The sequence below is a fragment of the Necator americanus genome, chromosome IV, assembly GCF_031761385.1.
Source record: "Necator americanus strain Aroian chromosome IV, whole genome shotgun sequence".
Lineage (NCBI taxonomy): Eukaryota > Metazoa > Nematoda > Chromadorea > Rhabditida > Ancylostomatidae > Necator > Necator americanus.
In genome coordinates, this window is record NC_087374.1 from 8,637,101 (window position 1) to 8,648,933 (window position 11,833).

At 38.9% G+C, this 11,833-nt stretch overlaps 1 protein-coding gene across 2 annotated transcripts; it reads right to left on the bottom strand.

The window, feature by feature from the left end:
* Positions 1-4,192: 4,192 nt before the first annotated feature.
* RB195_000688 (uncharacterized protein) lies at positions 4,193-9,206 on the bottom strand (the record flags this gene model as incomplete). Of its 2 annotated transcripts, XM_064197164.1 has the most annotated exons (9): positions 4,193-4,315; positions 4,393-4,415; positions 5,509-5,620; positions 6,529-6,754; positions 6,836-6,921; positions 7,171-7,296; positions 7,587-7,646; positions 8,170-8,328; positions 9,132-9,197. In XM_064197164.1, the coding sequence occupies 9 exons, from the start codon at positions 9,195-9,197 to the stop codon at positions 4,193-4,195; spliced, it is 981 nt and encodes a 326-aa protein (XP_064053044.1). The 2 variants fall into 2 exon arrangements, with proteins under 2 accessions (XP_064053044.1, XP_064053045.1); XM_064197163.1 differs by lacking the exons at positions 4,193-4,315; positions 4,393-4,415 and having other exon boundaries at positions 5,480-5,620; positions 9,132-9,206.
* Between the last annotated feature and the right edge of the window lie 2,627 nt (positions 9,207-11,833).

Consider the following 11,833-nt stretch of genomic DNA (forward strand, 5'->3'; position numbering starts at 1 on the left):
TGCGACCTCAGCAGTTGATGAATCCAAATTGGACGCGTTTTATGAGGAGCGGAGGAAATAATCTGCAACGAGAAGTCCTTCTACAAACTCGTTGCCGGAAACTTCAACGCAAAACTAGGAAAGGTCACAGAAGAGGAGTGCAGAATTCGACAATTTGAACTAGGGCAGGGAATGAAAACGGTTATCGCCTTGCCGTGCTGTTGTCCCCGCTCGCCTTTTTCATGGGAATTATCTTTTCATGAAGAAAGATCATCATCCACCACGTAATCACCAATCGGGGTGGTGCCTACTTGACTTCTCGGTAGCACTATCCTTTTATAGTGGTTCTGATCACTGTCTCCTTCGTGCAAAAGTACCACACAAAGGAAAAATATCTCTTATCGGGAACGAAGGAGCAGAGAAGTCGTTTACGGCTATTGCATACTCTTCTCCTGGACTCCTTGTCCCAAGGAGGCTGGGACGTCGAGGAGAACCTAAGCGTGGTCTACGACGTGCTGCGAGCCTGTGCTGACTTGCCTCGAAGCCGTACACGACAAACTTGGATCGAATTCGATTTCGAAGACCACCAAGGAAAGAAGAAGGGCTTTGAGGCTTGATCCGAATACACCGTTCATTGAACTGTTAGTAGCAATTACTAGCTGCAGAAAAGCCAGCCTTGCAGGAGGATCTTTTGAAGTACAGACAGAGGAATATTCTAGAAGCAACACAAAGAAAGGCGAGCCTAAAGAGGACCTCCGCAAATATTATATTCCGCTAACAGCCTTGCTGAGCAAAGGCCGGACTTGTACATCTTCTCGTCGCAAAATGAAAATCATTACGAAGGGGTTCTACTCGAATCTTTCCCGTTCGTCATCTCCTGTGTCAACCCTGACCATTTCTGGTGAAGTCTTCTTAAGTTTAACCGGCGCACACAACAACTAGCCGGTCTTCGCAGCTCCGACTTAAGAGCAATGCCCCGTCTTTGCGACACAGCGTGGTATATCTCGAAAGGAAAGCATAGATGGGGCGATCACATCATAGAAACGAAACAGTATGGGCACGTACGTCCTGAAAAGGCGGACCATCTAAGTAAGTTCCATGAAATTTACGTGGGACGGATACCTCAGAAAAAAAATCCGTAGAGCTCGGGTTGTAAGGAAACGGAAACGAGTGTTGTCTCTTCCAATTCCCCCAAGTCGTGCTAAAAAAGATGTGGCTTTCACATAAATAGACCTCTCATGAGGCCTCATTGATTTTCGACCGCTCGCTCGACTGGATGCACAAAGGTGCCGCATTTCAACTTACATCAATGGAGAACTCACTTTCCCACACCGCTTTTTACGAGGACTGGGCGAATTGAGAGCGACCACGCTCATATTCGTAATCCACACCCCGAATTCTATTTTCTCCATTATGTTTCCGCACTATGTCAATTTCGTGAAACGCTGCCTTTGAGGAACTGGACTACTTGCCGATGTCATACACCAGCTCTGCAATTGTCCAATGAATTATTATTATTTTACACGTTTACGACTGCTTCGTCGTTGCAGCGATACAGGTGTTTCTAGGAAATATGCGAAGAAATAATTCGTTATCGTTACCAGTCATTTGATTTGTTCAATCACACTTTATTCAGGGAACGTTTTGTGAAAAAATGTCCTTAAAGGACCACAGAATCTTGAGAGAGAAAGAATGACAAAAATGGAAAAGGTGATATACCAGACTCAGTCAGCTTAATATTGAGCATACACGGACAACAGCATGCTGTTCTCATAATGTAAAGAATTCAGAAGATACTTTCGGAAAATACAGGACAACTTCTAAGTTTTTGTGACTTTGTGTCGCTTTTTTCTTCACGAAGAAAATCCCTAAGAGATGTCTAAAGGCAGCGTACCACGAATCTGGCGTGGTGTAGGAATCCGCGGGAAAGTTAGAGAGGGGATTGTAGATTGCGGTATCCAGGGTGTTTCGGAATGCAGGAGCATGGCACATGGAGGAGCGTTCTAATGTACTTCGTAAGAATTAAAGCGGTTCCTACGTTGTTTTTTTTTACGACGATTAGAGAGAAATGAGCGGATCCACAACGGATCCTGCAATGTACAACTCATCCCTAGGTTTTTCCGCGGATTCCCTCACCACGTCAGATTCGACGTGTGCTGCATTTAAGCCTCATTTTCGGGCCTATAGGATGAGATTGTTTGAGAGGAAAAGTCAAGAAAAGGAAAAGAAAAACGATAGAGTTTGAGCGCAAGAGAGAAAACACAACACAGCAAATTCATAAGAATACGAAATAATCAGTTGACTCAACGATAAAACTAAGAGGAGCTGATGTGGATACGATGAGGATTTTGGAAACAAGTTGGAAAATGGCCTACTCAAACTCATCGACTATTATCCATCCATTCAGTGACGTTGGCAACATTATTTTTAAATATGGCTATTTAAAATAGAAACTAGTATAGGTTGAGAACTATTTCATATTATATACTTATACATATATGTACTTCGTGGTATTCGTATGCATAAGGTTTTTGGAAAACTCATGGATCTCTTGTCCTTCATAAAATATTTTATACAGAAACGCATTTGATCGTTTTACGAACTCCAACTCTTAACGAGTAGACGTACATAGTAGAGATGGTATTTTTTCGATGAAAAATTACCGTAAGAAGCTTTCAAACTGTGTTCAAGCTTGACCATTGAAACGAAAAATAGGAACAAATTTTTGCTACGGCTGATCTCATCATTTAAACACTTAATCTTCCACAATACTCTGAGCCACACAGACTTTGTAGTCCCAACCACTTGATATAGAGGAAGGGGTTTCTCATTCAGACAGCCGACATTAACCATGTGCAAGTTATATACGGAATTCAGGGGTGTAACCAAGGCTGCAGGAATAGTTAATTATCCTGCTTCTGGTCTAGTTGAGGCAAAATGTCCTGAAGCTTGGTGGTATTGCGTAAACGGCCCTATTAGAAGCGGCGCCAGAGCTAGAGTTGGAGTTTTGATCGAGGTGGGACCCTCGCTAGTTCAACTCGAGCAGCAGAGACAAGTATAACTACTTGGGTCCCCACCTCGATCACGATCTTTACCTCTACCACGCAGCTTCGCATATAGCCGCCTACGAAATATCCCCAAGCCTCAGAGGAATTCGATCTGACTACAACACTTCTCCTAGCACAACCTGGACCTTTGTTCCTACACCCTACCTCACGTGTTAAAGGCATCACCACACGAATCTAAGGTGGTACGGATTTCAAGTGGAGTACTCGTATACGGAGTCGTAGACTATGGAGAGAAGGGTGATTCCGTCCATTTCTTCCTAATTTCCGTAAAAAACGGCCCGGAAGATACGGCTTCGAGCACTTCGGCGCGCTATTTTCTACAACGAGTTCGATTGGAGCGCGCCAGCCTTGTGCACGTGCCGCATCTTAGGAAAAAATGGACGGAATCTCTCTTTCTCCAAAATCTACTATCCCGTATAAGAATACTCCGCCTGAAATCCGTACCACCTCAGATTCGTGGGGTGATGCCTTTAAACTGCTTTTAAATAAAATTGTCCAAATTGTGTGATAGGTTCCAAAGGACGTATTTTATAGTTCAAACCAACAGTTTTTTGTGCCGAACTCAGTGTTTGTTTGAAGGAAGTTTCCAGTTACTTTTCTTGCTCCTGTGCTCCTGTGCTCCTGTACTTATCAACCTAATCTTTCATTCTGCTTACACCTTTCAACTAAGATGGAATCGGTCCTTGCTCATCACGGCATCATATGCGCAAAATATTGCAGCTATTGTTAGTTATTGTCCAGCGGGTTACAATTGAGGAAAGGAACAGTTCTCAAAGTAAACTATTTTCTTCCTAACATTACTAGGATACCATACTGACTCTGAGAGAGGACTCTTAGTGTGGTGTTCAACTGAGCAATAATTGTCAAATTTCTTCTTTTGGAATAGGTTTTTTTCCTATTTGTTTTTTTTTCTGAAGACTTCCCCATTTTAGTAAGTGAAAATGTTGTACCTAACATAGAGTAGTGCACATGAAGAGGATTCGCAAATGTGTTTTTGATTTTAATTCAGCAACAAGAACTTGTGACATCAGTTTGATGAGACGGAGCTTCCTATGGAACACCTCATTGAACAAATATGCATAAAATCAGACTTTTGTGGTTCTGACAGAATGATATGCACCATGAAAGAGAAACAAAACGGACTCTTAGATAAACTCGCCGAAAGGAGTGGGAGGAATTTTACAAATAGAAAATCCATATGGAAGATCTTTTGGAGTCAGATGCAAAGCATGCGGGAATGCGTGTACACCCAACAATTGCAACCGATTCTGAACAGCAGCTCATTACAGGGCAAATAGGCGAAGCAAGTAATGAAGGAAAAAAGATGAAAGAAGAAGAACGGCACCTCCCACACAAATTCGTTCAAATCTGAGGATTAGGCAGAGTCTCGCACATCACTTTTCTACAGTGCAAGAAAATACAAAGTGGTGCATACTGTAGATATGTAATCTCGGAGTTTGTATTTCGTTTGTTTTAATTCTTCCAGATTGAATCATCAAATGGTAATGAAGCAACCTCATCTTAATCATCTAGAGAATAAACTACAGTAATACATCGTCAACTACCTCGAGTGGGTAATTCAGGCATTCACCACAGAAGTGTGCGATAACCATAAATTCATTCGAGATAAACTTTATCACTTCTAAAATAACCATGAATCCATTAATCACTGTGAGCATTCAAGTCTTTAGAATGGCGCGTTTCTACCATTACTACGATGTTGAAACCAAAATATAGGTCAAAATGCGTAATTTTGAGAAAGTTGTCGAGTTTTGGCTAAATATGAGTTTCAAATTATCTCACTTGCTTTGTATCTAAACAGAAACAAGCAACCTCCGCAGTTCCAGTAACATTCGAGTACATGAGAACAAAGGTAAAAAAGAGGTACAACGAAAGCGACGAAGGAAAGGCAGTTACTATTCGATAACGTCCTACCTGTCCACACATCAGAGCCGCTGATACCTGACAAAGGCAGAGGTCAGTTACTAGTTCAAAAAAAAAATTCAAGCCATTGAGTTGAAGACGTTCAAGTTTAAAGAGTGTGATACAAAGCTTCAACAAAGGAGAATATGCTTTACATGTAAGCTCGAAATAAAAGCGACCGCTAAAGAGGCAATAATGAAGAAAGACTAATTCCCTGAGAAATCCTGTATCCCATCGTATGAAAGCAAAAGGATTCTGACCGTGAAAATAAAGAGTGAGTCCAGGAGGACTTTCATGCGAAGAGCAACAGGCCATAACCCTACACCAAGCTGCGATAAGAACGCGCGTACAGATAGAGAAAGTCAGTCTTTCATACACTATTTTCTTTATGACTAGTGTCACTCCTTAAGGAGAGTCATATGGGTCACCTCGATATGGCATATCATGCAGATCTAAAGATAGCAGCTATCTATTTACAATCACAGACGAGTAGCAATATCGGTGAAGGATCAGCGCCTGACAGATTGCACTCGCAAACCAGTGAGGATGCTTTCGAGGCGGTCCACTTTCAACATTAAATCTTTGACGATCCTATTCACGCAATTTGCAAAACCCTTGCCATCTCCTCCAGAAATAGGTGTCGTAGAAATCTGAAAAATTCTAAGTTTGACGAAAAGTGCATAGGGAATTAAAATGAGATGACTGTGGATGCAAAAAGTTACGTCACTTATGTGTAACCTAACAAGCAATAGTAAGAAATGAACGATTATCCAATGTGAACAATGTATGAAATATTTGGTGGTTACTTAGTATTCGTTTTAATTTTTCTAGAAAACCGAACTCGCATCATCATAACAGAGGGAGACTCGATCCTGAAGACAACAAATTCGACTAATTTACATCAAACATCGCTAGTAAAAGAAAGATCTACTGCATTATTCGATTTCAAAGAAACAAAATCATGTACACGAAAAGGAAGTTGATTTTTTTTATCGCCTTCAAAGGAAATGGAGGTTTGCCGCTGTCTTTGAACTTAAAACGACCGCCAATTGTACTGCACTGATTAAGCAAAATCATAGTACTATATGATACTTCTTTAGAGGAAAAACCTTTGAAAACCAATAAAAGTGTAGGTTTCGCAAAAAGAATGAACGTTTGACTTCTAACAAACTTGGGTGTTATTTATTTAAAAAAAAATAACTGAATTGAAAACACATTGATTTCCTGACGACCCCTTTGTAAAGTTTTGTTAGCTAACATTTAAACAAATCATCTTCTCATCTTGAAGGTGATTAAAAAAATCTCGTAGTTACAAATTCCTCCCCATTGCTGGGAAGATGTTGAATCAAACAATCTGATTTTTTTTTAAAGACATCAACTTTTTCATTTATAAAATAACGGGGAATGATTTAAAGAACTTACGAAAATAAGAACTTAAGTTTTTAAACACAATAGAAAAGATAACTATTTTTACAATATTTAATCAAGGTTCGTCAATGGGGGCAATCGCTAACTTTTATTAGAAAAAGGTACAAAGGAAAAAAGGAGGAAAACTAACTGCTGAGCTGTCGTTTCCATTTGAGTCCTTAGAGGAACGCAATCCATAATGTACGCCATTACTCTTTTCACTTCCGTCTACTGAAGAAGCAATAGACCGTGAGATGTGTTGCGGTTTCTGTTTTAGTTGGTCTCCTGGAGTAGGTTCTTCAGGAGTATCATCGTGGCGCTCAGCACGAAGAGGGCCAACCATGAGCAGAGGCCTTTCAGCAGCTCGCATTTCTTCTCTGAAAAAAAAGTTTTTGGTTCGCACCGTAACCGATCTCTCTTCTCCTTCTTCTTCGAAAAAAAGAAACCTTTACACGCACCGCAATCGGTACATTTCTTCTGTAGTTGTCTGCTTTTCTGCCAACTCATTTTCTAACAGAGTCAAGCGCTCGGTCATTTCATTTATCTAAAACAAAAATTTGTTCAAACACAACAAAAAAGAGTGTGCTCTTGTTTCTGTCATTTCAAATATGGCATTCACCGAAAATGCACCCAGGTACGATTCAATATAATCAACGAATGATTTTTTAGTTTAAAATTCCTTAAGTTTTCCATTTTCTGGATGATCACTGACTAATATATGTACAGGTTCTCTACACAGTCGGGCACATAAAGGTAAGGAAAAAGACCTTTCATATAACATGGAAAAACTTGCTTTCTTTTCTAGATCTGTTACTTCTTGTTGATTGTTCCGTTCATGTCTTTCGAGATCGTCGTTCCTCTGCTCCAGCTCACGGATGCGTGCTCTGTTCGCTTCCTGTTCTCCACGTAAAACCGTTAGCTACAAAAACAATGGTATCTACATGATCAAACCTGACAAATAAAGAATCAACTGTAGAAAAAGTTGCTTTCCATCCCTAATTTTTGGAAATGCTTCCATATTGTCGTAAATTGCGTAGAAGAAGATTAAAATGCCAATAGCTGTAAGCTAGACGAATTTCGGTTTTGACTCTATTTTTCCATTAGAGGTTAGAACCGTGTATGTACTAGCAAACTGCCATTTGGCAACAAAAAACGTTTGTGATTGTGGGTGCACTATTAATGGAATATAGAGCAGAAAAACCGAATTACCTCTCGACGAAGAGCATCCTCGATTTTCAAAAATTCTCGCTTTTCTGCCTGGTGTTTGTTCTGAAACAAAGAAAAATGGAATAAAATATAGGGCAGCCTTCACTACACTGCAGGTGTAACTGACAACTCATCATCAGATATAACGGAATTATGAGCAAACAAATTATCTGCAACATGACACAGGATCGTCTACTTTAGAGCAATCTTACTTTTCATTCTCGAATACTCGCAATCTGAAGCGATCAAAGCGCGTGCGGATTTGTATCGCTGAACTGTTGGAAAAAATATATAAAAATGGAAATATTCCAATGCGATTTTTGAACTGTGCGCTTTTCCTCGAAGAATTAAGCATGATATACAGTTAGGCATTTTCAACATTTTCTGAAAAACAAGTTATAATCTGAAGTTGCACCACTCAACATTTTTATTCAATCAAGATTCTCGTTTGCTGGCTTTCAATGACTTGGTGGGAAATCTTCACAGTGTTAAAAAAGTTGAGGAAAAAGTGCATTTTTAAAATGTAAATTCATCCACTACAAGGAACCATGTACTGAAGAAGTTCATAAAATAAAACTCGACCAACATTGGCTCGTTCAGCATCCACTGTGACTTGGTGGAGTTTCACAGTAGCTGCCTTCGCCTCACGTTGTGCGTCCTCAATCTCTCTTTCCATTATTACCTCCATCTCTTGACTGCTGGCTTTGTATTCCTCGAAATCTTTCGCATCTCTCTCATGAAGATTCTGGAACAAGTTTACTTGAAGAATGACTTCGTCGGTGACTGGACTTCGAAATAAACTTTTATGTGTAATATTTTTGAGAGGAACAAAAATATGTACAAGCTTCCTTAGGACTCATATTTGAACACAAAAACGAAAGTAGAGTAAGTAGTGAAATGGATGTGTCTCGACATCCAATAGAACGAAACGCTTCGCTTGGAGTGTAACTGCTTATGCAGTGTTGCAAAATAAATGGAAACATTTTGAATAACAACTTTTTTTTTGAAAGGAAATAACAACAACGTCCCAGGTGAGATTACTTTAGCTGGGACTCTTCCTTTTAGTATGATATGGTTCTACAACGAACCGAAGGCAAGGGGTCGGATACTTTTGCGAACTGGTTGGAAACTTGAATTCGAAGCATATTTGAACGCAGAACTTTTATCAGCGTTCAAAAGTTCTTTTTCCACTGTTTCGAGCCATGGTCAATTTTATTTGTCTATATTCAAAAACGTCTATCATTATTACGCCAGTCAGCCTCCTGAAAAAATCCCCACTATTGCTAATTACATAGTCTTCAAGTTTCTATTGGTTAATTCCTCGTGAGATTTAAAAAATTGTTGCGTGTGCATGTACTGTAGTAGATTGCAAGTAATAGCTTTTGCAGTGCTAAAAGCCTCCTTCAGTGGATATGGCGGAGTACAGCGGTGGCCTACTACGACACGAAATAATACAGCACCGAGTCTTAATCTCAACCGTAACTGTAGGATAAATTTTGAAAGAAAAAGGAAAAAAAGTAGACTGAACAATAATTATCGACACAGTACCTTGAAGTACAGTAAACGCTCGATAAGTTCTTCTGTACTTAGCTTCTTCAATGACACCACATCCATCGCTTCCATTTCGATGGGACAAATACGCAGCAGTTCTATATGCGGTTTCAGCTTACTGGTATCGACTCAAGATCTAGAAAAAAACTGTACAGTGGAGCAGAGACAATTTTTTACATTTCTAGAACAGAAAATGAAGCAAAGTTAGGAGGAAATAGTGAGACAATCTAATGATGAAAAAAGGTGGAAGGTTGACACATGAAAACAAAATAGCTCAGAGAAGTTATGAGACGACAATAAAAAGTAGATTTTGCGTCTTTTCAGAACGACTGATGTGATTTGATCAGTTTTCGTTCTGCGAATTATAATAGTATTAGACGGAAATCAAACCCACAACTTCTTCTTGCACTCTCAGGAATATGGAGAAAACTTGATGAATGTATTGACACAATGATTCACCAACTGATGATTGTTATCAGACAAGGCAGCAAAAATGAATGGTCATTTAAATAGATAAAAACAAAAGAACTGGAAAATGAAGGATTTTTTGGAATATTTGAACATGCACCAATAAAAGTCGAAACAACAATTTCAACATAGACTAAGGTATTAGAAAACAAGAATAAAAACAAATGGTGACCACAACGAACAACAATACAACAACAATGCAACGAGAACAATAATTTATGACGATCAGCATTATCTCCACTTGTTATGACTTGTCACTATAGTTCCATCCGAAAAAGCATATTTTCTGTTTTGCTCAGTTTTAAGACTCCCCGAGTTGTTTCATCCAACACCTCCATGAGCACTTGGATGCTAACAACTAAATAACTGCAAATTGATTTTAACATTAACAAAGTTATGAACTGTTGATGTGTACAACAAGTAACTCAACCGTACATCTAAATGAATAAAAACATGTTTCTGAAACGACTAGTGTAAAGTTTTGCGAGAATAAATGTAGTTGGGTGGGGGGCCACTCAACTGCGTCCTTATTTCTGGAAGTAAATAACTAAATCAATCGGGGCCCCAAGACCTAAGCATTAGTATTAAAGGATCTATGACATGTAAGCTAAAGTTACTAAAAGAAAAAAGAAAGGTAGAGCTTGCAGAAATAGTTAGGATGCAGTTAATTGCCGTATATAAAATTAGTATTAACTGATCAGGCGAAATTTGTCTGTTACGAATGTGAAACGAGAAAAAGGATTGCTGGCACTTATTCCTTAACGAAAACGATTCTTTATCTGGCGATCATCCAAGTAAACAACAATACCGACAGCTTTGGGTGGAATTGGTAGAGTTACCAATTCCACCCAAAACAGTCGGTATCAAAACAGTATTATTGTTTCCTCTGACAATAGTCGGTATCATTGTGTGAAAAATAAAGCGTAAATGCAATGTAAAGTAGTATTCGTTCATTTTTTTAAATAATACTCAAGAAGTTCTCTAATATTACTGAGAATAACGGTATATAGAAGAAAGATCGCTATTGCTATTGAAGAAAGCTAATATGTTCAAATATCGCTGAAACAAACTAAAAAGAAACAAATTGCTAGGTGCATGGGAACATATATTCTCGTTAACGTTGGTAATATTTATGAGCCAATCGACAAGAGAACAATAAAAAATAATGCTAGCGGAATTATAAATCACAATACGTCAGATTGCATCTCACAGTCTCTCCAGTAGTTCAATCATACAATGCAATAGTCGGAGCCAGTGCATCGACCCCCTTCACTTTTGGACGGTTGGCGAGCGGACCTCCATCACTTCAGCTGCATCGCACCTATGGGTTCAAAGGAATTCCTCATTTTTGAAAATAGCATATTGTGCAACTGTCACATAACAAAATTATTATTCCGTCGAGATGTATATATAATATGTACTTGAGAATGTATGTGTGTGCCGACAGTAGACGCTGGGTACACAAAATTTTTGGTTGCGTCAACGCCAATAGTTAGCACCAGATGATTGATGAAGATGAGGCAATTTCAAGATTTTAAAATTGTTACGTCAGCGGCAAGTTGGAAAAGACAGATTCAAAATGCGGCGGGGTTTCGTAAAAAGGCTAAAAGGATTGAAATCCCCCGGTATTGTTACGATAGTATGCTTTTAAATTCGCTCCCATGATATATTTCTGTGCCATTTTTTTATTTCTGTTTGCCTAACTGTTCTTTGAATCAGCGCACACATGAGCGTCGCTGTTTAAATAGCAGTAATCCGCCAAACTGAAGCGATTTAGGATGTAAAGCTTCATTCATTACTGCATTGTTGACACCCACATCATTTATTTTGGAATTGGAAAAGACAAAAAAGCAGAAAACCTCAAAGAATAGCTCAAAATTGCGTATCCCTTATCAATAAAATGAAAAAAAATAGGATCAATTTTGATTGATTTTTTTTTCGAAGTACATGACTGTACTCTCATTGGAAGAATTGGAAAAATTTACAGATACCGTTACCCGAGAATTCGAAAAAGAGAGATAAAACGTTACTGGAAATAAGTGTTTTGACGTCGCGAAAGTCTAACGTAGTCATCATTTCTTCACATTTACTCACAAGCAACATTATTAAGAGTCTGTAAAACTGGAATCGTCCGGATGTTAAGGGTAGTAATATATAAATGACTTTTAACCAACACAATCTTTAGAACAAAGCTGACCACCAAGCAGAAACCGAACACTAAAGCATGATTT